This window comes from Pelodiscus sinensis, chromosome 1, assembly GCF_049634645.1.
Source record: "Pelodiscus sinensis isolate JC-2024 chromosome 1, ASM4963464v1, whole genome shotgun sequence".
Taxonomy (NCBI): domain Eukaryota; kingdom Metazoa; phylum Chordata; order Testudines; family Trionychidae; genus Pelodiscus; species Pelodiscus sinensis.
The window spans coordinates 123,060,484-123,087,500 of record NC_134711.1 but is presented as its reverse complement, the minus strand read 5'-3'; the positions used below and the strand labels follow the sequence as shown (position 1 = coordinate 123,087,500).

General features: G+C 43.1%; 1 protein-coding gene across 6 annotated transcripts in view; it reads left to right on the top strand.

The window, feature by feature from the left end:
• PHF21B (PHD finger protein 21B) overlaps positions 1-27,017 on the top strand; it is a 231,064-nt gene that overhangs the window by 131,618 nt on the left and 72,429 nt on the right. For 4 of the 6 annotated variants that reach the window (XR_012896208.1, XM_075899821.1, XM_075899828.1 and 1 more), the window contains one exon: positions 5,097-5,402. The exons of the other annotated variants lie outside the window; for them this stretch is intronic. Coding sequence is in view for 3 of the 4 variants with exons in the window: in XM_075899821.1 (XP_075755936.1) it covers positions 5,097-5,402 (306 nt within the window). In the remaining variant the exon portion in view is untranslated. The remainder of the gene's footprint in view (positions 1-5,096; positions 5,403-27,017) is intronic. 6 annotated transcript variants of the gene reach the window in all.

The following is a 27,017-nucleotide window of genomic DNA, read 5'->3' as shown; positions in this document are numbered from 1 at the left end:
TTCCTGCTGATTAATACTAGGAGCTAGAAGAAAATTTGAAGCAGCAGTGATATAACTACGACTTTACCATGTATCTCTTTGTCTTTATCCATAATTCTTTCTGCCTCCTATGTTCCCTTATGCTTTTCAGTCTTTATCATGGCACACTGAGAAGGCTGTGGTTGGGTCTTGCTTTGTGGACCAGCAAGCAGAAAGGGGGGTTAACTCCTCAATGGTGGTGTGCTGGAGTGGGCTCCCTTGAGCCCCTTGTTAAAATTGCAACACCAAATTAAAGGGAAGCTTGGATGATTTCCTGCCTCTCATGGAGTTCACCTCCACTCTCTAGGTACTGTTAAATCATCCCTCCCAGTGATGACCTATCCCTGGGGTTCATTAAAAATACTTTTGTAGTGCAATTGCCCCAACCTCTCTTTGGAATGAATGAGATTACATCAAAACAGCAGGTTGTTTAAAAAATAATTTGGGAAAGACAGGTTGTCCCAGACTCCCCTACAAATGTCATTGCCCTGGTTCAGATTACAGAGGTTGCACATAATGCTATATTATCAATACAAGGTTATTCAGGAATGCTGTGTAAAATGTTCTCATCAAAGTTATGGATATGACAGAGCATTTTTAATAAAGGGAAACCAAATAGATTTTTCAGTTTCTCACCCATCCACTCTGTGCGCACAACAGCCATGGTACTTGGAGTTGTCTAGAGGCAACATGGATATGTTTTTAAAAGAACCCTTTGTTGAAATATTGGTAGCATATTACCAATCCCACCCAAGGACCTAGTCCTGCAAATATTTGCATAAGTATACATCTATTCATTGGAGTAGCCCTATCCACTTCTCTAGGGCTACTTCTTTGAGTAAAGTTATGTAGGATCATAAGTTTTTGCAAGGATCAAGGCCCTGATGATAAAGGTACACAACGAGGTATTAAAAATGGCAACTGGAAACATTGAAAAGAATATGAAAATTCAGTTACCAAAACCACAAATCTTGAAGCATCTCATATACTATGGTTCTTGCCAAAATAAGGTGCTTGTGGTCTGTTGCATTAGAATATTACAGAGTCTGTTATTCAGCTGAGTTTTATTGTGAGAACTGAGTAAATTAGCAGAGGTCAAGACCCTCTTCTCTGAGGGAATCTCTATTCTGCTATCTCACATGCAGTGCCTTAGGTTTGTGAAACATGTTAAATTATTAATTGGTAGGCCTTCACTTTGGTTCTATAATGGATTGCTGTTACATATATACAAAATGTTTTCTTCTAGGTCAGCTCAGAAAAATAATAGATGTTGCTTTGGAAAGAACTGCAGATTTTCATAGCAAAAGTGCATTGTCAAAGGGTATCATTCTGGAAGGATTACTGGAACAAAGTCTGTGTCTGAGGCAAAAGTGGTTAAAATAAACAGTGATGGGCAGTGAATTCTAAGTCCCTCTTAAACAGGTCACATATCTTAGTTTGGAAACATGAAGGTTTGTTGGCAGGCTTGTATCAGTTTATACTCCATGCAAGATAATCAGCAGAAGAGTATAAAATTGTTTTAGAATATAGTCACATTTTTATTTAACAATCTACATTGAAGTGCATGTGTGGATTACTATGATATATCAGGCACATTAGACCTTGTAAGGTTACCAAAAAGGATGTCAACAGCAGAGTAAAAACATTGCAGTGAATGGTAATGTGTGGGTTTCAGTGCATGTGTGCTCCAGCATCTGTACTAAGAATAGCTATTTGCTTTTGCCTGTGGCTTCCGAAGGCAGAATTCTTCAAATCCATCTCTATCCCCTATTCCCTTCTCTTTAATATGAAACTTATCAATCGGATTAATAATTATACATGGTAGTACTGAGTAGCTGGTGGGAGCCACACTTATTCCAAATGTTGTGGAATGATAACAAAACTGTTGCATCCCTGTTTTCACCACACACTACAAACCTTCATGAGCATAGACTTCTGTGAAACACACTGGTATTTTTTTTTATTTAAAAATAAGTAGAAAGGGTAAAGCTATTTTGAAACATTTGGGAAAAAATATTAGCACACTGCTTTATACAGTTGAAATCTAAGAAGAGGAATCTGTCGTGTAGCATATAGAAAATCATAAACAAGCAGCAGCTTTACAGCACACTGAAGTGTGTTTGCATGTGACTGGCATACATATTTCAAACTCCAGTTTGCCTGTGGCATCCTGCAGTGACAATGAAAGTTGTGCTGCTATTGAAAAGGCGCTGCTTCAAAATTGGTGTATTGTAAGGACTGTTATGCTGGAGATGAGAAGCAGTGAGCTACTTTTCAGCATTTAGAGACACTTATTTTTTTTTGGTTCCCCCATTATGACTGCACATGTGTTTAACTGTTATGCCCAAAGCATGTTTAGATTCTTATTATTCATCATACCAAAAGTGTCAGAGATTGTTATGCTGACTGATTCCCAAAATGCAGATTTGTCTCTTTTAGAAACAAGAATATTCTTTAATTAATTTGACAGAAATGTATTACAGCAGATTAGGTTTTCTTTGGAATTTTTTTTCATACTACATTGTTTCTGACAAGATGCCTTTATCAGCACATATTGGGGTGAATATGAAAACATATGTTTTTTTAAAAAAGAAAACCAAAGAATCAAAATTAAGATGTTTCAGTGTGTTTAAGTAGATGCATTTTCTTGGAACAATTCAATCAGACACACATGAAAAATGTCATCTCTTCCAAACAGGTGAGTTTAGCTTTCTGAAATTAATCTTCAAGAGTTACTAATCAGATAAGTTTCCACATCTAGCTTCTAAAACTCATACCTTTTAAACAAATACTTCATATATATATATATATATACAAAGTATTGTTTTGTCCACTTAGTGGAAGTGTTTGGAATAAGCTGACTGGTTATTTCAGGCTTACAATAGTGGCAACATTCTTCCCTTCATTTACTTTTTTAAGGATTAAAGTAAAATGTATCTTTAAAAGGGAATACAAATATTCCTTTAACAAGGAAAAATACAAAGGGGTCAACTATAGAAACAACTTAATGTTTGCTTTGAGTTACAATTTAAAACAAAGAAAAAAATCTAATAATATATCAGCTATTTCTGTTGCATATATACAAATATATTCATATACATCAGTTGATTATGAAAATAGTGGCACAAAAAACTATTATTAATATGTCTCTGTCAGATGAGTGGATCACCCTGGAAAATTAGGTTTATCTTAATGTGAATAAAGAAATATCTAAACATTTTAATTGTACTTGAATTCAGATTTGCATTGTCTCTTTTTTCCCCTTTTTGTAGCAAGTTGAAAAGCAATTATTGGGTATTAAACTATGTAAGGAAAGTATAGTTCCTGCTTTTTAACTTGCTTTTGTTTCCACTGTGCTCCAAAAATGGCATATCTTAAGGAGTGGTGAACTTTTACTTGTTCTGTTGAACTGAGTCAGAGAAAATGTAAAGTATTTAGGTATCTTTTATAGGTTATATGAGAAAAACAATGAATGTGGAGCAGTAGAGCATATTTGTATGTTTGTGTGATGTAAAGTTTCCCATCCAGGCAATTAAAATATTGAGAACTTGTTTGGGTAGACATTAAAATCAAGGTATAAAATGTGATAAATGTAAAATAGATGCAGGGGACATATTCTGCTTTCACTTACACAACTGGAAATCTTGGTCCCATTGAAGTAAATGGCACACTGACACAGAACAGAACGGAGTGAAGATTTCATGCCCAAACCAACTCTATTTATTTCTAAGTAACAGATTTATACTGTTGTTTTAACTGAAAGAAGAATTTGCCCATTGTCTCCATTATGAGTTTTTAATTATATATCACATATGATATAAAATGAAACAATATGACTGTAAAGCTAAAATCTTATTCAGAAGTATCTTAATCTGAATATGGGTGATACATAATACAAGGAGATTTGAATACAGCTAAAATGAGATAAAGATAAAAATAGGTTTGAATCAAGTCTCTTATATCCAGTACTTTGGCAACTATAAAGGCATGAGTCTTCAGTGTAACATGGAATAGAAGAAAAAAACTTGATCCAGAATAAAATGTTGTTTTTATATATAAGTTCTCAGTAATATTAATGCTTTTCAACAAATGTGAGACTTTTTCATAAGCCTTAAAAAGTAAGAGGGTGGTTTGTTTGCTTTTTCTTTCACTAGAACCTTGAAACCTGATAGCTTGAACCTAATACCTTGATACATAATGTAGGTTATTTAAAAAAAAATCTTAAAGGAAATGCACATTCAAAAATGAGATGAAGACACATGGAAAATAAAATGTGTAAATCACTGAGGAAATCTGAAGAATTGGGAATCTAAACAAATGTGTAGGATGAGACTGGAAGGTGTAATGTGATTTGAATTCTAATGCGAGATGAGTTTGATAATACGGGCTAGCCTGCTCTGAAATCCTTTTATCAATTATTATTTCTCACTTGTAGTGATGTAGCCTCTACTCATGGACTTAGGTGCTTGGTGCTGTCCAATCTCTCTCTCTCTCTCTCTCTCATACACGCACACTCGAAAATGATTCAAGGTGAATTAAGTAACTTCCTTCCCTCCTCCCCCAAACAAATCCAAGCGAAAAATCCACTTTAACAGAAAAATAAATTGTTCGGACAAATCATAAACTACACTAAGCCAGCGCGCTGTTAAAAGCAGTGGAGGGGACCAGAGAATGATGCTAAGCAGGATCTGGCCAGCTGTCCTTCATCCTTTAAGAAATGCTAGCGCCGGTCCGGGCTGGCTCTCTGTGCTCTCCTGGTGCATAGCCCGGCTTCGGGAGCATGAGGTAGCCCAAAGGAAGAGAAGGAAGAGGCAGAAGGCACATGCAGCCGGGTTCTCGGCGGGGCGCCCCCGGCTGGCGCAGGCGGCAATGGCAGGGCTGCTGCGGGTCAGGGAGGGGTGAGAGCCGCCGCTGGAGCGCCTGGCAGAGCCGGGCTGGCGGCAGATGAGGCCATGCGGTCGCGGCGGTGCCGGGGCGCCCCGTGCCCGGGCTGAGGGAAGGGGGCTGTGCCGCCGCCGCTGCTGTGTCAAGGCCGGTGGTGACGCTCGCGCTTCTCTCTCTCCTTCTCCCTGTGGCAGAAGCTGGCGGTGCGGAGCTGCCCCGCTGCGGTGCTGGTAGGGAGCGGGGGCAGCGGCAACACCAAGCCCGGCGGGGTCCCTGCGCTGCTCAAAGCGTCCAACGGCGGCGGCAGCCAGAGCCAGAGCTTGGCCATCTCCGTCCTGCCGGCCAAGGCTCCCATCGCGATGGTGACCGCGCACCTCAACGGGGGGCTGGGCTGCAGCGCGGCCGGCGTGGAGCCCCTGCAGAGCGCCCCCATCAACCTGCAGACCACGGCCAAGCTGGTGACGGCCCGCAGAGCGCCCGAGCTCGGCTCCCGCTCCCAGGTAGGAGTCACGGGCGGCCCCCGCTGCGCCGCGCTCTGCCACTTGCGGGCTCCGCCGCCTGCCTCCGCCGAGTCCGCGGGGCGGGGCGCGGGGCCAGGGGAGGGGCTGCAGCCACACTGGGGGCTCTGACTGGGGGACGGGAGGAGGGGGCGGTCGCCTCATGACGGGGGCCTGGCTGGGGAGGGCAGGGGGCGGTGCTGCAGGAGGTGTGTAGCTTGACACCGGGAGAGCGGGGCTCGTGCGGGGGAGGGGGAGCACAGCCGGGCGCCGCAGGCTGCTTGGTCTGCAGGGCAGGGAGCGGGGCTGTCTCACTGCTTTGAGAGGAGGCACAGGGAACGTAACACCCGAGGGCTAATATGACTTGGGGAACAGCGTAGTGCGGAGGAGGCAGGGCTCTCTGGCCTGAGCTGGACAGCAGGGCCCAGAGCGGAGCACGGGGCAGGTCAAGCCCTAAATCTCTGTTGCTGTGTTAATAGTATTTGCCCTCCCTGGCACTTTCTTCCTGTGATCTGAGGAAGTGGGTCTGGCCCACGAAAGCTCATCGCCTATTAACCATCTTGTTAGTCTTTGAAGTGCTACATAGTTTTTCCTTTTGTTCAGCTGAAGGCTGGCTTGGCTAGGAGAGGCAGGAGTTGAGGGAGGCTTCTGAGGCGCTGATGGAATTCAATTGCTTCACCTTTTGGGGTGGCAGTGCGGTTCTTCCCCCCCAGCAAGGTTCAGGAGAGGAACAAACAGAAAGAAAATGTTTGGCATGAGGTGCTGCCACGCTGTCTCTCGTACTCTCCAGGCACATGGTAGGCACCTGTGGTTTTCCCAGAGTGCTCATTTAACTGAATGACCGCATGGATGTTAAGGAAGAGTTTGCAGAACAAGTGTCTTTTTCACTAGCTGAAGCAAAATGCAGGACAATGTAGCACTTTAAAGACTAACAAGATGGTTTATTAGATGATGAGCTTTCGTGGGCCAGACCCACTTCCTCAGATCAAATAGTGGAAGAAAGTAGTCACAACCATATATACCAAAGGATACAATTAAAAAAAGTGAACAAATATGAAAAGGACAAATCACATTGCAGAACCCCCCGCATCCCCCTCCTGTTCTGCAATGTGATTTGTCCTTTTCATATTTGTTCACTTTTTTTTAATTGTATCCTTTGGTATATATGGTTGTGACTACTTTCTTCCACTATTTGATCTGAGGAAGTGGGTCTGGCCCACGAAAGCTCATCATCTAATAAACCATCTTGTTAGTCTTTAAAGTGCTACATTGTCCTGCATTTTGCTTCAGCTGCACCAGACTAACACGGCTACATCTCTATCACTTTTTCACTAGCAGCATCCTCAGCTTCAGACAACCCACATTATGGAAATCCTTTCTGCAATAAAAACAGGATGAAATTACACTAACAACGTCTCAGATAAGAGGAAAACAGTAAATGCAAAGTCTGCACCAAAACTTTGTGAGATAAGGGTGTGAGCTGTTATCTTTAGCACTTAAAAGTCTAAGCAGCAGACCCCTGGCTAGGGTGAGAACCCAGTCAGTCAATGTGGAGAGTTGGGAGAGCAGTAGGATCTGCAGCTACAAAATTCCTGTTTGCACAGAAGAAGTTATAAGGAATGTTTATTTCCATACCCTGACTACTTCTTACCCATTACAATCCCAGGAAAGGCTACTGTTAGAATCTTTTGTCAGGGTGAAAAAAGAAAAAAATGTAAACTAGAGGAGCTGTAAGAGTCAAACTATAATTGAAGACAGTGTGAAACAAAAGTGGTATTGGAAAATCTGAAACTCTCTGAAGTCCATGGGCTGTGGAGCCTCAACCCAAATATTGTGGAGGGAATGTCCATCACGCTAGCATAATGATGACAACAAACCCTATTTAGTTAATCGACTGAGCATGTCAGTCCATCTTGGGAACTACATCTTTCCTTTGTTTATTCTGATACAACATCATTGACTTTAATATAGTTAACAGGCCCTGGGAGTAGAGCAAGGATCCAGCAGCTCCCTGCTGCCTCCCTATTTACTTCACCAAAAAAGGTTCCAGCAGTGAGGAATCAGCAGCATCCTTCACTGCTAAAAGTAGCAGTGTAAATGTCAGAGGCACTGTTTGGTTATGTAGAGCCTACAGATACAAGCGTATAGGGCACTTAATTTGCCTAAACTGTGTTTCACCATCTACAGCTGCTATTTATACCAGTACTAGCAGGGTATAAAAATACACACTACCATAAGAGTAGTCATAGCCTTTGAGTAGTGGACTGTGAACTTGTCATTTCTGGCAGGAGGTAGAGTTCTTAGAAGGAAGGAATCTTTCCTGGTAGGTAGTTGCAATAACCCCAGGGTTGCCTTCATCTCCCCTCCATTGGGAAGATTAGCCCTGTGCTTTCCCATATTCATTTCCATTGTGTTTCCCTATGCAGAGCAGCCCCATGGAACTCAGCAGTGTGCTGAGAGGGAGTGTTCACCTGCTGTATGATCCTCTAAACCAGTATTTGTCCCATACTTATATACAGTGCTTTATTTGTTAAAAAAAATGGTGACAGTGCTCCAGGGGAAAAGTTGTTGAGCTCTGACTGGAGGTGCCAGTACTGTGTACCAGGCAGTACCATCACAAAAAAAGCACTGCTTATATATATATATTTTTTTTTCTCTCTAGTACAACTGCATTTTAAGCAGAGGTTTGCTGTAACCAGAATAGGAATGATAACAGTGCCCTACATTGGGTTCACTGTGTTTGAGTTCTTGCTAAATGGCCTTCACAGTACAAAGTTTCTTATAACTTCAATTTTATGAATCTGCATTTCTGATTGTGTCAAAAATTTGCCATAATAGAAGGATGTATAACAGGTAGGCTGTGTAGCACTCAAGAGCTACACCGAATACTGTAGTGTTTACTTTAGTTTATTCGAAGTTTTCTACAATTCTTTTCTTCTCCAGTCAAAAAGGCCTAGAAAAAGTCTGTTAGTGTTTTCATGAAGAAATCTTTATTCTTTTCTAGAGTATGAATTTGAGATCAATTGAAATAACATCTTGTTTACTAATGTTAGAGCCTCACTTGCGGGTGTCGCTGTTGGCAGAGTAACCAAAATGTCTGCTTCTTTTTTTTAATCACTCAGAAAAGCAGTTTTTCTTTTGAAATGTATAAAGTTTGTGAGATGGGGGATGATGACAGCCTTTTGCTGCCTGGGTCAGAGAGAAAAGCTGATAGCAGTAAACGAGATTACTGGCGTAGTGCAGTTTTTCCCTCTGTGTCTGCAAAGTGTGGAAAAGGGCAAAGGCATGAAATGTAAAGTTATGAGTTTCTGAACATTGATTTCTGCTGGAAAGCATTTAAAGGGATCAGCGTGTGTGCATGGTCATCTTGAGTGGTATCTAGCCTAAGGGATGAAATGCTAAATGAAACTCAGCAGAAAAAATGGGGCATAAAACTATAAGGGAACCCCTTTCAACCTAGATATATAACTTTTAAATATAGATAGGATTAAATATAAGTATGTTCATTATAGCATGTCCATTTGCACTGCTCTGTGTCAGCACTTTCATCGTAGACCCTGGTTTCCCCAATATATTTTAAAGTGTTTTAGATACATTATTGATTGTCAGGGAAACTAAATCTACTTAAAATGGTCTGGATAAATATATGTGCACAATACCCTTTAAATGATTCTTTAGAGATTTACAATTTATTCCAAAGAACAAACTCATACTCTCATTCTAAGTAATGTGGGGGTCATCCTGTTAACAATTAATTCTGATGGGACACTACTGAAAGTATTTAATTCAGGATGAACAGCTTAGAAACAGGGCAGTCATAGCCCAAGACTGGTGGTTGTTTATTTACAAGTAACACCAGACTGGTCAAAAAGAGAACATCTGTTTCACCACATTGGGTAACAAGAAGCCAGAAAAGCAGTTCCCTGAGATACTCCTGTTCCTTAAGCATCACCAGGAACATTGCTTATAGGGATGAGTGTTTATGAAAAACAGTCTCATCAAATAAAAAGTTCTTCTAATCCAAATGCATAGGTCAACATATAACTCAGACCTATCCAAAAAAATCACACTGTTGCTAATCCTTTAGTATCTAAAATCTAAAGGTTTATTCATAAAAGAAAGAAATAGAGGTAAGAGTTGAAATTGGTCAAAGAAACAAGAATGCATACAACAATTGCTGAGTCCTTGTTTTAGCCTTGTACTGTTGGCTTAAGTCAATTCTCTGGTTAGTTCCAAATCATTGAAAGGACCTCAGTCCCTTTGTTAGAATGCTCCCACTGGTATAAGTCCATAGTACAGAGGCTTGAGCCATAAAGAACCTGGAGCAGGAAAGAGGTGAGACAGAAGAGTTCCTAGGACCTTTTATATTTTCTCCCATGTGGAGGGACTCTCGTTGTTCTTATAGTGGAAAAGTTCAGAAACAAGATGGAGTTTGTCACGTGAGCCATCACATGGGCAAATCTCCCATCCATGCATAACTTAGCTCTTTGCGGGTAAAAGCCATTGCTTACGTGCTAGTTTGAACATTCACAGGAAAGTCCATTCAGTGTAGATGGGTCTCCCATCTACAAACCAGGGAGACGCTGAACAGAGCGGCGGAGCACCCGGCCGGACCCGCGCCGCTTCCAGCTGATCTGGAAGCGGCCGCGGGTCCGGCCCCCGGTGCTCCGCCGCTTTGCTCCCGTCTCCCTGGTCTGCTGGCTCCGCCACAGACCAGGGAGACGGGGAGCAGCTTTTCTCGCCCCGGAGAAGGCGGGCGGCGAGACCAGGCATCCCGCTTCTCTAGTTCTCCGGGGCGAGAAATCCCCGTTCGTAACTTATGTCGACTTATGTCGGATCCGCGTAACTCGGGGACTGCCTGTACTAATATACTACCGGTCATCTACACAACAGTGTTATTTTTGAATACCTAACGTTATTCCAAAATAATATAGTCTGCATCTACATAGCAAACCATTATTACGACAAATGTCAAAATAATGTTGAGCTGAAGGACTTCTTCCTCTGACTCCTGTAACCCTCACAGTATGGGGACTAAGGGAAGTCGGAGGAAGTGTGCTCTTCCTTGGACTTCCTACTAGGGATGTTAAACTAGGGATGTCAACTCCCCCCACCCCTTGCTGCCTCTATCAAATAGAGACAACAAAGGGGGAAGAGAGGGAGTACTTGAAAGCAGCAGAGCCACACAGCTAAGCCCGGGCTCAGCTGTGCAGCGCTGCTGCTTTGAAACGTAGAGGAGGCATTCAAAGGGGCAGCGCCGCACAGCTAATCCTTGGCTCAGCTGTGCAGTGCTGCCCCTTTGAAACGCTGCCTCGGTGTTTCAATGCGGTGCTGAACGTGTGGAGCCTGGGGTCAGCTGGGGACTCCCCAGCTGATCCTGGGCTCCAGCGCAGCATTTCCGTGGAACCTGGGATCAGCTGGGTAGTCCTCAGCTGATCCAGGGTTCTGGGGAAAGGGAACCCGGAGTCAGCTGGGGAATCTGCAGCTGATCCTGGGTTCCGCTGAAATGCCATGTGGAGCCTGGGATCAGCTGGGGACTCCTCAGCTGACTGCAGGTTCTGCAGCAGCATTTCCCGACAACCCGGGGTCAGTTGGGGACTCCCCAGCTGATCCCAGGTTTGGCAGAAATGCTGCGTTGGAGCCCGGGTATTTCAAAGTAGCAGCACAGCACAGATCCTGGGATCAGCGGGGAAGTCAGAATGGGCTCCTTGATGGGGACTCTTGTGCATTTCAAAGCTGGCACCTGCATGCAGCCCAGAATCAGTGGGACTTCCTGCTGGGCCCGGGCTGCAAGCAGAGTTCCGCATTCCTCCTTTGAAATGTACAAGAGCCTCAGCAGTGGGTCTTGTACATTTCAAAGGAGGAATGTGGAAGTGCCTACTGACTGATGGAAATTCCATCGACTACTCGACTAGTCAGTTAACCACTAGTTAACATCCTTACTTCCTGTCGTGTAGACAGCGCCAAAAGCCAAAGTAAGCTCTTTCGACTTAGGCTATGCAATTGACATAGCTCAAGTTGTGTAGCTTATTTTGTCTTTAGCCCTCCTGTGTAGATGTGCCCTATGACACCTGACCTTGAATTTTAACTTTCAATTTTCATGCTTTTCTTACTAGTTTGTGATACAACCTTAGGTCATATTGTATTCTTGTTTCAGGCTAAGATAGATGTATTGCTATCCAGTTCGTTCAGAAAAACATGTCTTGTATTTGTGTAGGTGAATGATCATACACCTTTTTTAGGTGTGATTTTATGGCATCTCTATGAAAATCAGCCTACTAAACTATGCTGAGTACATCTGCTGAGGCTGCCAGCAGGGTGCTAGTTATTATATGGATACTGTGGTCCATTAGGAACAAGACTTTGGCACTGAAATAGTTTCATAGTGTTAACCCAGCAGGCATTCAGTGGAAGGAAGGCTGGTTAGAATGGGATTGGAGTCCAGTCATTGTCCTAGAATGGAAAGATTCAGGATTACATCTTCAATCTCTTATGTCAGCATTCACCTTGATAACTTTAAGGCAAATGTGTTCCCATTGTGTGTTTGAGTAGCATTACAGTAAATAGAAGAAGGGTGTGGGGAAAATTACTCAACAAAAGAAATACAAAAGAACAACATTTATTGTGATTTTGATCTTAAACACTGTTGAACCAGGTTAAAATTCCATAACTCCATAATTCCAGTTCCTTCCCCACTGTCTTAGCAAAAAGCTGAAAAGAGCATGGTGATTTAAGGTTATGGATTATAGAGTACTTATGTCTGATTCTGCCTATATTCACACCAGCATAAATGTAGATTAATTTGGAGAGGTCAATCAATTTATTTAAAATTTACATATATGGACTTGAGGACAGGATGCTGTATAATTAAATGACACTTTAAAATATGTATTTTTACTATGTAACATGAAATTATATCTTTCAAGTTAATTAAACCAATTAGCAATGCTATTGATAGGACATTCAGATGTCAGATTCATAATAATCACTTTTGCTTCCTCTTTGTAAATGTTCTACCTTGTCAATATCTCTGTGGTGTATGGGCTTATACTTTTCCCTGCCTGCATTTGTGAGGTCAGTGATGCATTTGCATAGCCCTTGGAGGACCACATTCTACAGTCTTTATTAAAATAAAACTCTCATTGTTGACAAGGACTGAATAAAGACTGATTAAGCCCAATGCTGGATTCTGTACACAGCCACAATTTCCAGTGAAGTCAGTGGGACTTTTAGTGCACAGGGCATGCAGGATTGGACTCAGGTTGTAACCAGAGAGAGTAGTTTTAATTTACAAACAACTTGGCTACGTCTACACTGGCCCCTAAAAACGGAAAAGCGATGCAAATCAGGTAAGTCAGGATAGGGAAATCCGCGGGGGATTTAAATATCCCCCGCGGATTTAAATAAACATGTCCGCCGCTTTTTTTCCGGCTTGGGGAAAAGCCGGAAAAAAAGCATCTAGACTGGTAGGAATAAGAGATCCTCAGGTAGGAATAAGAGCTCCTCCAGAAAAGGGCTTTATTCCGGAGGATCGCGCCAGACTTGACGCTTTTTTTCCGGCTTTTCCCCAAGCCGGAAAATAAGCGGCGGACATGTTTATTTAAATCTGCGGGGGATATTTAAATCCCCCGCGGATTTCCCTATCCTGACTTACCTGATTTGCATCGCTTTTCCGTTTTTAGGGGCCAGTGTAGACGTAGCCCTTGAGTAATAAAATGTAGGGAAAAATAGGCAAATTCTCTTAGGTGTGTTCTTTCTGGGAAGTTGTATGGTATTGATTATTTATATATAAAAGATCACCCACATAAACAAAGTTAACAGTCCTTTGCTCAAATGCTTTTTTATAGCTCGTTATTGTTTTGATAACCCTCACAATGGACTTTGATTTACTTTTGAAAACTAAAAAACGCTCTAAAATGGTAATAAACTATAGCTGTTTCATTGTAATTGGAAGCTGTCTATTCCTCCTGTAAATTACTAGACAAGCATTCTTAAAAATCTCAGAATTTTCAAGTTAGTTCTGTTTAAAACGGCGGTGAAAGAGTAGAAGAAGATAGCTAGAATATTTGAGAACTGTGTGGCTGTTGGTTGAAGTGCAGTTTGTAATAATGCAAGATGATCAGGGAAAAAATAATCTCTTAGGTTTTCTAAATTACAGGATACATAAAAACATCCACTTATCCTACATGCACTATTACTTTAATAAAGGCACCACTTTAGGAAATGAAAGGCTTTGGAATACAGCCAACTGTCTTACTTCTCTTTATTGTCAAAAGGTGGATTTTTTATTATCATTGGAGGTTGTGGGGCAGTTAAATGATTCATGTGAACTTGAATGCTTGACTCCAGGCATATATTATTGGACTGCAGACTCCTTATTCATCAACTTTCCGGATGCCAATGTTCATATTGAAAACACAAACATGATAAAATTTCCTGTGGCTCTTAGAATGGCTTTGCTATTTAAAGCCTTGGAAATGGGTATGGTTGTAAAGTACTAAGCTCTAAGTGTATATCTGAGTATCTATTTAAATTAATTTGAAAACTATGCCAGAAAATACTGCTCTTAAATTATTTTATATAAAAATAGCACAGAGAGAGAGAGAGAGAGAGAGAGAGAGAGACTGTATGTTGTAAATACACAGTGCTGATGAATACTCAAGTAGTTTATGGAAATATCTTAGAAGTCATTCCTGACAGTAATAAAGGCAGCAATTTGATTTCATCTGTGTATAATAAACTGGTTTCACATTGCAATAAAAGTGGTGGTGATGTTATATTAATATTTATTAGCACTTATTGATGTTAGTTTAGTTATTTTTTCTTTATATCATAGCCATTTTATAAACTCAATTTAAATTGCTACATAATAACCAATTAAAATGTGTGTGAGAGAGAAAATATATGTCTATACAGATACAGAGCTTGTGAGTGAACACACACACGTAGGCCCGTGCATACTGGAGCTGGATCCCCATTTAATGAAAATCACCAAAATTCCATTGATTATAGCAGAGTTCTACAGTTTACATCACCTGAAGATCTAACCCATTGAATATATTCATCCACTAGGATTGTATTGGTGTCTGTATAAGGATTATTTTCATTGCTTACTTGCTGTTTAATAATATATTTTTCAATTTATTTATTTCTATTTATTCTCTATAAGATATTTCTTGAGGAAGAGGGATTACATATGACTTATTTTCAGTGTGTTTTGTGATGTAAGATTTCTGCTTTGCTGGCAAATGTGAGCTGTAGAGACTCAACTGATATAAAATCTAACCACCCTAATTCTTCCATCCTTTAAACAAAGTAATGACCTAGTCAAATGTGTTTCATTTGTGTCTGAAAAGGAAAGAGTGTTGGTAAGCAAAAACAAAAGACAGTGTTGGTAAGCAAGTATATCTACACGGGAAGGTTGGGCCACAAAAGTGCTATCGACATGCAAGAGGGACCAAAAATAAAACCAACCAAACCAGTTGTTCTGTCTCCCATAATAGACATTTCATGGTCACACATTACTAGCACCCTGTTGACAGATAAAAGCAGAGCAATGTGGTTAAGCATCCCACAGTGCAGTGTTGTGGGAAGGTAGAGCTGATTCCTGTATTTCTTCTCTGACCCAATCAGGGCCTAAGGGCAGGGAGAAGTGTGCAAAGTCTCCTCCCACCTTGCCTCTGCTCCTTGGGTGCCCAGTGCTTAGTGTCAATCCTGGATGTTGACTCTAAGCACTGTGTGCCGCTGGCGGGGGAGGAGACTTCACACACTCCCCCATCCCCAGGTTCTGATTGGCCTGGGGGTGGGGAGAGCGTGCAAAGTCCTTCTCTCCCTGCCCCCGCCATGCAAGGGGCACATGGGGCTTAGAGTCAACCCTGGTGGTTGACTCTAAGCGCCATGTGCCGCTGGTGGGGGAGGAGATTTTGCACGCTCCCCCATCCCCAGGCCCTGATTGGCCTGGGGAAGAGGGAGAGGCAGGGTGTCTGCAGGCTGGATAAACTCAGTTGACAGGCCAGATCTGGTCCACCGAGTCCCTTTTGTCCACCCCTGGCTTATGTACTATTTAAATCGCACTCAAGCCCTGAACATGTGAAGGCTTACACTGGCTCTTTTGGATGGAGGTGAATTCACCATGCTTTAATTATTATTTAAGAAAATTGAAATTCCCCCTTTAAATATGGGTGAAGTATCTTGCAATTTAAGGCAAATACAAATTCTTCTTAAACTCCTTTCAAACAGGCTTCAGTATTCAGTAAATGAAGCCATATTGTACAGTTCTTAATTGAGCATAACTCCTAGGTCCCATTGATGTCAATGGAAATTATGCTTGAAGAAGGACTGCGGAATTTCTCATTGAAATCAGTGAGAGTTTTAGCACTAACTTAGTTGGAGTGGGATCAGGAAGATAGGCTGTGATCCAGCAAAGCACTTAATCACGTGTTTAACTTTAAGTATGTGAGTGGTTCTGCTGATTTCACTGTGATTAATCATGTGCATAAAATTAAAGGAATGCTTAAGGGCTTTGCTGTGCTGCAGCCTTTGTCTCTTACGTTATTCTGATTTAGAGCCATTTATGAGAAAATCTTGCCTAAAGGGAAGATTTGGGACCCAATTGTTTCACCCAACAGAAAGGAGTAAATGCCATTGACACCAATGGGAGCCATTTATTTCTGGCAAGTGGAGAATCAAACACTTGATTATTATTTTGGGGATTGTTTATATGTTGTTGTTGAAACTAATTAAACATAGATGAATGACAAGATCAACCTAAAATAAACGAGCACTTGAAAAAATTATTGACTTTCCTTTATAGCAGAGGTCAGCAACTTTTTCAAACCAAAGAGCCAAACTACATCAAAATTCACAACAAGTGGTCAACAAAGAGCCGTATAAGAATGCCCATTTGCAAGACTGAAATATACAACTTAATATTATTCATAATTGACATCATGATTAATAATAGCATAACTGAAACACTGTACTCACAGACTTTATTTAATGGGATTTTTGCTGCTGCATCATTTTGCACATTTCTTTGAAGTTTACATCATAACTGGTCAAATCCAGCTTCATGCATACCTAAAGACTGTCTTCTGTCAATCTTATGGCAAGGAGCTCGGGATGTGGGCATGCAGGAGTCTGGGTTGGGTTGTATGAGGTGCTCAGGGCAGGGGATTTGGGTGTATGATGAACTCAGGGCACAAGGTTGGGGTGTGTGGAGGGTGCAGGAGTGTTATGGCATGATACTGGGGATGTGGAGGTGCAGGACTCTAGGGATGTGGAGGTATGAGGGGCTCAGGGCAGGGGGTTCAGGTGTATGATGGGCTCAGGATTGGTATGTGTGGGAGGGTGCAGGAGTGTTATGATGCTGCGACCAAAGGGGGGGCTGGGCCCTGTCCGAGACAGAACATCAGAAATGGCTGCCCGTCGCAGGGAGCCATAGCCTGTAATACCTCTGAGGCTGGTATAGGGGGCTCTGTCTGTGAGGTGGAGTGTTTTCCATATAAGGGCATGTAAATTAATAATCTTCCCCTGCTCGCTCCACCCATTGCAGTAACAGATCAGCCAGTGGGCTGACTGGTGCTCAGGCCTGCTACTCCACCCACTGCAGCAAAAACCAACCTATGGGGTGATAAGTTCACAGGCAATAAAACAGGCAGGCAGCCCCTCTCTCACTGGGGATTCGCATTGAGTGAACACCTGGCCTGATCACCCAGACGCCTTGCACCCCCCGCTCTTGAGTCTTACTGAGCGTACTCCGAGTTGGTCGACCCGAGTGGAGACAGTTTATGAGCGTGTGACCGGTACTTGTGTTCCTGCTGTCTCCAGAACTGGTATAACACCCCCCCCCCCCCCCACCATCATCCCTATCCTAATTGATTTTTTAGTTGTCCTTATTGCTTGCCAAGTGACAGTGGCTAAAAAGTTACTAAGTTAGTTTATAAATAGTTGTGGTTTAGGTTTTTTACTGTTTCCTTGTATAAAGTTGTGTAAATAATCAGCCCTATGGACAATACCAGTGTTAATTCAACTGTTCCTAACCCCTGGGCAGTTATTGGGAATTATTGTGATTTAGAAAAGCCTCAGGGAATTGTTTTGTGTTGTCTAGCAATCTGTTTAATTTTTGTTCTGATGATTGTCTGGCGCCATCAAAATAAAATCAGTTTGTGCTTTTTGAAACCCCTAGTTGTGGTCTCATCCTTTCTGGCATCCCTTCGAACCTCGTGTATTACGGGGACTGACAGGCCCCAATTGGAGGCTTGTTCGCCAGCTTCATTTTAAAATCAAGTAAAATGTTATGTCCAACACAAAGGCTACGTCTACACTGGCCCCTTTTCCGGAAGGGGCATGTAAATTTCATGAGTCGTAGTAGGGAAATGCGCGGGGGATTTAAATATCCCCCGCGGCATTTAAATAAAAATGTCCGCCGCTTTTTTCCGGCTTTTAAAAAAGCCGGAAAAGAGCGTCTACACTGGCCCCGATCCTCCGAAAAAAGCGCCCTTTTCCGGAGGCTCTTATTCCTACTTCTTTGAAGTAGGAATAAGAGCCTCCGGAAAAGGGCGCTTTTTCTGGAGGATCGGGGCCAGTGTAGACGCTCTTTTCCGGCTTTTTTAAAAGCCGGAAAAAAGCGGCGGACATTTTTATTTAAATGCCGCGGGGGATATTTAAATCCCCCGCGCATTTCCCTACTACGACTCATGAAATTTACATGCCCCTTCCGGAAAAGGGGCCAGTGTAGACGAGCCCAAAAGGTTTGAACATTGTCTTTATTTATGGCAGAAGTGGGGAACCTTTTTTGAGTTGGGGCCACTGACGCACAGAAAAATCACTTGGGAACCACGTAAGTGAGAAGCCAAAAAAACCCACCCCTCCGAAAAACTCTGACCCTCACTTGATGTGGCCCCCAACTGAAACACCTCACTCCCCTGGTGCTCCAGCCCCATGGTGGGGGGGGGAGGGGGAGGAACAGGGAAGACTGAGGTTCAAGACCTCAGGCTAGATTTACTTTTCTGGGGTTCCAGGGTTAGAGGATTTTGTGGGTACCCCTAGGCTTTGGGTGGAGCCAAAAATAAGGAGTTAAGTGTGCAGGACAGGGCTGTCAGTGACTTGGATAGGTATGGGGGGTACAGGTCTGGGGGAGGAGGTTGGATATAGGAGGGGGTGAGGGGGTGAGATCTTGTTGGGAGATAAGGTGCAGGGAGCAGGCTTGGAATATGGTGTCTGGCTGGCGGGAGGTTGGCAGGAGTGGGCTGGGGGCAGGCTGTCTGGCTGGGGGGGATGAGTGAGGGGCAGTGCGGGGTCTGGGCATGAAGCTCGGGGGGGCACTTACTTGCTTTTGAACCGCGTGTAATGCAGTCTTCTGCTGATCTCATTTGCCAGGCAGGATTCACAGGGGAAGAATGCAGGAAGTGTTTTCCAGGGAAAGAAAATGGCAGCATGCACGGAGCCATTTTTGGTTCCTGGTTTCCCCGCACACCAGGGGAAGGAATAGAGCGGCGCACTGAGCCATTTTGTTCCCCATATGCGGGTTCCGGCATGGAAGCTCGGGTTTTTTTCCAGCTGCTCCCCCTCTCAGGAAGCATGTTCTTGCATTCCAGTGTTGTAGGGGTTGTAAGGCTGTAGCGCCAGTGCTGGCTCCCTGATGCGGGGAAACCAGTGGGGGCTCACTTGGGGCTCCAGAAGAACCATATCTACGGCGGCCATATTTTCTGAACCAAAAATAGGGACATATTAGTCACATCTCCAACCCCCTTTAGCCACACCCACCTGTCACTCCAAGCGTTTGTACAGAGCACTGGCTCTGCCTTTTAAATTGAGTAAGATACATGCGGCTTCTAACATTTAAAGGGCAGAGCCAGCTCTCTACGCAAAACGGGATCAGCTGATTTCAAGCACAGCTCTGTCTTTTAAATCTAAGAAGACCTGCGTGGCTCTTACTAGGTTTAAAACACAGAGCAGCAGCACAGCAGGAGCTGGAGCTGAGAATCAGTTGATTCCCAGTCTAGCTGCCGCTCTGCCCTTTATGCAGAGTGCTGGCTCTAGTCTTTAAATCTAAGAAGCCACGTGGCTCTTACTAAGTTTAAAGGGCAGTGGGGTTTTGTGAAGGGGGCTGGTCCCGGCTTCATTTGCAATATCGACGGGCCTAATCTACATCCCTTTATCGAAAAAGGGATGTAGTTTAGACACAGCCTAAAGGTCTGGGCCTGTGTCCTTGAAGTTCATACATAATAAAATGGTCCTTTTCATTCTTTGGTCAAATGTTGTTTTTGAAGGCAAGAATCTAGGTCTGTATTCAAATTTTGAATCCTCCTTTATCTTAGGATTCATAGACCTTAAGACACTCAAACATACCAATGTATTTTGTAAAAGACATTAAATTAGTGATAACAATTCTGTTTCTCAGCAAGATTCTTATTAAACAACTTTTTCTGCAGCTTCTTTTTACTTAGCCTGTTTATTGTGTTTAGCTTTATTAAATAAATCCATGACCCAGCGTCTGTATCATCATGAAAATTTGCATCCACAGAGATTGTTGCATTGCTTATTGAATCAAGCAGCAAGAGGAGATTGGCTATACTGAGACAGCTTTCTTTTTAAATGCACAATCCCTGAGCTAGCAGTGATTGAAAAGTTGATGCCAAAGAGTACATAATAGTTGATAAAATTCAGGTAACATTTATTTTCTAAAGTTTACTGTTTTATTTTCTAAAATTTTATGAAATGTGACAGTGGTGATTTAAATTCTCTTTACCTGCACTCAATACTGTTTTTTAATTTTGTTTAAAAAACCCACTTAATCTAATGTGATCTGCATTTCTCGTTAAAGAATCAATACATTCATTAGTCAAAAAGGAAAGAAGCATTTAAAAAGACAGCTATTCTAACATAATAGAGATGAACAGACTGTAGAAGTTTGGCAGGGATACTGGAGGGCAAGGTTTTAGAAGACCGTGGGCTGTAATCAATTAGAGATTGCCCGAGTAGAATCCCACTACTCTGACCTAACAGAGTCTAATTCATAATGTATCATTATTGCATTTACTGACTCTTGGAACCCTCTTTTCAAAATACAAGCAATGTCAAAAGTTTAAATAATCTGTGTTCCATCACACTGCATAATTTTTAATTTTTTATGCTAGCCATTGGCAGGAAGTCAGAAACTACATTTGTTGGTATGGTTTAAAAAACTACCCACAAAAATAACCAGGAACAGATGGGAAGCTCTACTGTTTTGCTTTATCTGCATTGTAAATGTGGGCTTTAAAGACAAAGTAGGTGATATAATGGTTCAAAATGTTTATGCTTTGTTCTCGAGGCTTGAGAGAGAGAAGATCAAATCCTGGATGATCTGGCCCGAGTCCAAGAATGATTTCTGACTTGACAAATTATTACGTAGATTTGAATCATCCTGTTTTTAATTTGCTGTTTTCTTTTACAATTTACATTAATGAATTCCATGTGAATATTTTTTTTCACTACCTACACATGATAGGACAAATCCCACTACTTGCCGTGTGTACATCTGGCATAACTCTGTTGACAAAGAGTTATTCTACATTTACACCAATGTTCTTTATAGTAGAATTTGGTCATGGACTATGTAATCAAATCACTAATTCTTTTGCTTTCACTTTCCATCTGACTGTAAACAGGTTAACTTGGCTGTATCTGTAATTAGAAAATGTTACATTACAAAAAAAAATTTAAAATATTTTCTCAATCTTATCTTCTCATTTTCAAATGTTTGTTTTTACTTAAATTGCAAGAAATTAAAATATACAGAATTTTCAGTTTTACAGGTGGAATTAATTGAAAATCCTGAACCATGCCCTGTCATCCATTTTTCTGAGTAAAAGTCAAAGGGATGATATGTCCCTTGACCATAAAGCGAAACTACTTTGAGAAACCTGTTAACTGGCTGCACCAGTTTGTTTATTTACTGGCACAGACCATGGAGTTCTGTGGCTCCTGTTGGCTCCGTTTCTCCGTTTGCAGCCACGGGAAGCTGCAGGAAGTGGCATGGGTCGGGAGTGGGAAGTCAAAGGGGGCAGAGGAGTGAGGGACAGCTACTAAAACGAGTCCAGGTGATGGTGGGCATGGCACATGGGGGTACCACTGATCTTGCATTTGACACATGTTGTCTAACCTTCACCATGGCCAGGTCCTCCAGCTTGCCGGTGAAGAGCAGCTGGAGGGAGGGGCACACGCTGAGCTGGGTGCAGCAGGTCAGCTCCTGTGCAAGGCAGGAGAGGGCTGGCTGTGAGCGCAGCTGTGCCAGCACCGGGGGTTGGGGGAGTCAGTCCTGGGGATCTGGAGGTGGCTAGTGTGGAATAAAACTAGATTTTATGTAAAACCCAGAGCAACTGCAAAGTCTAACCCAGGCCTCATTACGCAAGGAAAACTTTCCTTTGAAATGAATGAAAATTTATCTTGATTGAGGGACGTGTGATGAGATCTTTGTGTTGATTTTGAAATTGGACCACCAGAAACGCACAAATTATAATTGCATTTTATATTAGGTATACATTTATAAATACTTTAGAAGTTACTATGTAGTAATAAATGCTTATAATGTTATAAGCATGATACAGACATTAATATGTGGTAGAGGAGGATATACAGTGAGCCCTCGCTACTTCGCGGTTCGACCATCGCGGATTCACGACTTCGCGGACTTTTTTCATTACGTATGTATATACGTGAATCTGCGATGGTCGAACCGCGAAGTAGCGAGGGCTCACTGTAAATAAATACGTAAATATGGTGTCCCTACTTCGCGGATTTTCAGCTATCGCGGTCGGGTTTGGATAAACGAGGGTTCACTGTAAGCATGCCAATAGAGTTCTAAGCCACTTGTTGACCTATTAGATTCTACTAGTTGATTAACGATTTATTGAAACATTCATTATTTATTAAGCCTTTATAAACTATTTATAAATACAAGCCTTTAATATAAAATGTGACCAAAATTATTTGCTACAGTGGTGACTGAGTAGCAACTGCTATAATTAAGGTTGCAAAATGGTTTTCCTTGTATCCCCACTTGACAGGATTCATTAGCCCTTTAGCATTCAGGGAAGGAATCCTTCTGTGCTGAGAATGCCCCACTGCTAGTTCCTGGGAGGATATCCTAATACAGCTGCCTTTACTGTAGTAGGGTTTTATCTAGAACCAGCAGGAGTTAAACAAATGAGTTTGTTTTGGCAGGTGGGCCTACTTAACCTGCCAACTAGGAATCATTAAAGCTGACCTTGCCCAAGTCGCAGAGAGAAGTGATGCTGCTGCATTTTGGACTTTTAATGTTTCTCTTATTATAACTGTTGCAGTTAAATGCTGGATCTGGGAGCTGACATAGAGGAGTCTGCAGTAGATTTTATGTTTTGTTTGGGTTGTTCTGCTAATTGTCTAAAATACATGCAATAGCTTAGGAAGTAGGAGAGACTTACTTTTTTTTCTTTATTAGAGGATTTCTTTGTTTTGTCCCTGTGTGGGAAACCGAGATTCCAGTATTCCCATTTTTATGTGCTTATATCACTGAAATGAATTTTATTTTGTGCTGATGCATGCTTGTTCCCTGTACAAACCTCTACAATCATGGAGCCCCATTTTTACTGAGCTCTCATTCAGTTAAGTAGGTCTGGAGTTAAATACTGCAGAACTTGTAATCTTTTCAAGATAACTAGCTCTGCAGTAATTAATTTCATTTTAAAAAAAAGAAAGTACACTCAGTTATATTACGTTAGTGTTGTTGGACAATCAGAGATTGTAAATACAAAAGTTAAGAATTCAACAGTAATGTTATTCAGCCAACTGGTACAAAAGCAGTCCTTCCTGTTGCTTTATGTTGTTGTTAGCTGAGTAGTTTATTACTGAACACTTGGTAAAGACTATATTTTACTTTGAAGCATAGAGAATACGTTGCTTTACCAAGTTAACTTTGCTTTGGGAAACTTGATTTCTGTGTTTCCTAAACTTTGGTAATTTTCATGTTTTTCACATCTGCATGCATAGCATATAGTTCAGGCTATTTCCCATTGCTCCATCCCAAAGTTCCTGTGTTTGTCACCAATCTCCAACAGGGTTGGGAAATATCTAATGAAAATCCAAAGCATGGAGGTGCACATGTAACTTTAAGCCACTTTTATGCCTTTCCATCCTGACTGCTGGATGGTATAAATTTTCAAATTGGAGTATACGATTACTTATCATTATTATTAGACAAAACACTCTATTTAGTAAGATTTAGCAATCTAATTATAGCTGTATTTTGACCCTGTCTCACATTGAGGTATGTGTAGATTACATTATTTGGAAAGGGCTATGCATTCCAGGGGGGAAAGTAACTTAAATTTCTTACAGGTACAGTTGTAGTACCTCCTGGGGCCATCAGGGCAGGAGGTTTAGGATATGTGATATGTCAATACCTTGAAAGAAAGTGTAAGGAGCAGTGTGTGTGGGGGGGGAGGGTTTCAGGGCAGGATGTTGGGGTATGTGTGAGTGTGGGGGGCTCAGGGCAGGGAGTGGTGATGTGGGGCTACAGAAGTTAGGGTTAGAGTGTTCAGGGTGCAGGAGTCAGGATTGAGGGGTATGAGGAGGGGCTAAGGGATAAGCATGTTAAGTACTGGGTATTGACTATTTGATTAGTTGATAGGGTGGCTCTGCCTTTGAAGTTGTCTGTTCAGCAGTAGGGACTTGCTGACCCCGGGCTTCACGTGGCACTGCTGTTTTGAAATGCTGTGAAGATGCTGAGCTCCCTGCGGCATTTCAACGTGACAGTACTGCACAGAGCCTGGGGTCAGCTGTGGAGTCCCCAGCTGATCCTGGGCTCCATGTGGCATTGCTGCTTTTGAAGTACCCCCTTTTCTTCTCCCCACCCTTGCTGCCTCTATCTGGAGGCAGCAAGGAGAGGGGAAGTGATTAGTTGACTAGTCCCTCAGGGTATGTCTACACTACAGCGCTAATTCGAACTAACTTAGTTCGAATTAGTTAATTCGAACTAAGCTAATTCGAACTAACGCGTCTAGAACTAAAAACTAGTTCGAATTAGCGTTTTGCTAATTCGAACTAGCAAGTCCACATTGAGTGGACCCTGAACAGGGCTTAAGGATGGCCGGAAGCAGTGCCGGCAGGGCATCAGAGGAGGACTTAGAGCGTGGACATGCTGTCTCAGGCTAGCCGAGGGCTGCGCTTAAAGGGTCCCAACCCCCACCCCGGACAGAAAGTTCTAAGGAGTGCCCCGCTTGCAAAGCAGTCCTGGCTTGGATTGCCCGGAGTACCAACAGTGGGCACATCACACCACTCGGCCATCAGCCCAGCTGCACTTGCTGCAGGCTGCCATCTGGGGAGAGGGGGCAATTGGGGGGGCTGCAGGAGAGCTTCCACCCCCAGAAGCCCGCAGAGCCAGCCCAGTCCTCCCCATCGGGGGCTCGTACCCCATTCCTCCCTCACCTCCTTCCACTTACCCTTCCCTAGCCCCCCTTCTTATTGATGTACAAAATAAAGATAACGTGTCTTCCAACATTGACTCTGTCTTTATTGAACTAAACTGGGGGAGACTGGGAAAAGGAGGTGGGAGAGGGGAAGAGAAAGGCTGGGAGAGGGGAAGGCAACTAACATGATCAGGGGTTGGGAACACGTCCCAGATGAAGAGAGGCTACAGAGACTGGGACTGTTCAGCTTAGAAAAGAGGAGATGGAGCGGGGACAGGATAGAGGTCTCCAAAAGCAGGGGCTGGGTGGAGAGGGTGCATTCAGAAAAGTTCTTCATGAGTTCCCATACAGAAGGACTAGAGGACACCAAAGGAAAGGAATGGGTAGCAGGCTTGAAACTAGTAAGAGAAAGTTGTTCTTCTTCACAAAGCAAATAGTTAACCTGTGGAACTCCTTGCTGCAGGAGGCTGAGAAGGCTACAACTAGAACAGAGTTTAAAGGGAAGTGAGATCAAGTCATGGAGGTTGGGTCCATGGAGTGCTATTAGCCAGGGGGTAGGAGTGGTGTCCCTGCCCAAAGTTTGTGGAAGGCTGGAGAGGGATGGCACGAGACAAATGGCTTGGTCACTGTCTTCGGTCCATCCCCTCCAGGGTTCCTAGGGTTGGCCACTGTCGGCAGACAGGCTACTGGGCTAGATGGACCTTTGGTCTGACCCAGGACGGCCATTGTAAGCTCAGGGCTCAGGGTCGGGGGTCTCAGTGGACCCCCTTGATTTTCATGCACACCTGCTCCTGGGTGGCCAGGCTGGCAGCTCTCCTGCCCTAGACGGCCACTTTCCTGTGCCTAGTGCGGAGATTGTGGACGAGGTCCACGATGTCCTCACTAGCCCAGGAAGGTGCGTGCCTCTTGCGGTCCCGGGCAAGCTCCCGGGAGCTGCCAGCCTGGTCCCGGGAAGAGGGGGTGGGCTGGGGGACATCGGGTGGGTGGCTCTGTGCCGTGCCAGGTGCAGGGTCTGCTGGCTGGGTGCTGCCAGGCTTGCACCTGGCACGGGCACCGTAGCCAGCCCGTGCCCCTTTAAGGGGTCCGGGGCCGGGAGGGGGGCATACGAGTTTCCCTGGTGTTGGCCAGAGTGGCCACCAGGGAAACCTGGGGAGGGCTAGCCTCCCACTAGTTCGAATTAAGGGGCTACACACCCCTTAATTCGAACTAGTAAGTTCGAACTAGGCTTAATCCTCATAAAATGAGGTTTTCCTAGTTCGAACTAAGCGCTCTGCTAGTTCGATTCAAATTCAAACTAGCGGAGCGCTAGTGTAGCGGCTATGAATGTTAGTTCGAACTAACGTCCGTTAGTTCGAACTAACATTGTAGTGTAGACATACCCCCACATCCCTACTCAGGGCAAAGGGACTGGGGTGTATGGGAGTGCAGGAAAATTAGGGATGTGTGGGGCAATTCAGGGGGCAAGGGTACTGTTTAGGGAGGGCAGAGGGTCTGAAGTCCATGTCCCCATTCCTATGAGGCAGCAAGGGGGGGGAGCAACTAGATGACTATCCTATCGACTATCAGATAAGCATTTGCTTATTGGATATTTGACTAGTCATCTAGTCCTTCACATCCCTATCGTGCACCAGCCAGGAGGGAGAGGAATGCAGGGATGCTGTGTGCTTTCTATATAGGGGTAAGTCTGTTCTAGAGATGGATTATTGGGCAAAATCAGGTCCACTATACCTACTATATATGTGTGTTTCCTCTTTCAAAATAGTTGCTTCAAAATCTGATGCCATTATTCATTTAAAAAAAAAAGAACTGGAACAGTTTAGTAGTTAAACAGCAATTCTCTTAGGAATCAGCTGAGCAAGGTGTGATCACAGCTGCTGCGAGTTGTACATGGAACTCAGTGAGACTGCATTCATTTGCTCAGGAAGTGAAGACTTAAGATAATTTAGTTTGATTTCTGTGCAACTCTTCAAATTGCAGACCAAATATGTGCAGTCTAATGTGTTTCAGTATAGCCAAATGTGACTTCCTTTAGTAGCTGGGGTCCTGAGTTATACCTCTGAGCAAAGAGTTGGCTCCTTCTCTTTAATAGCATTAGTCCCACCCCTTAAAGAAGGACTAAAGATGGACAGCTACATTTTAATAGGCCAAAGGGGTGCAGTGGTTTAGTACAGATGTGGTGTAATCATGT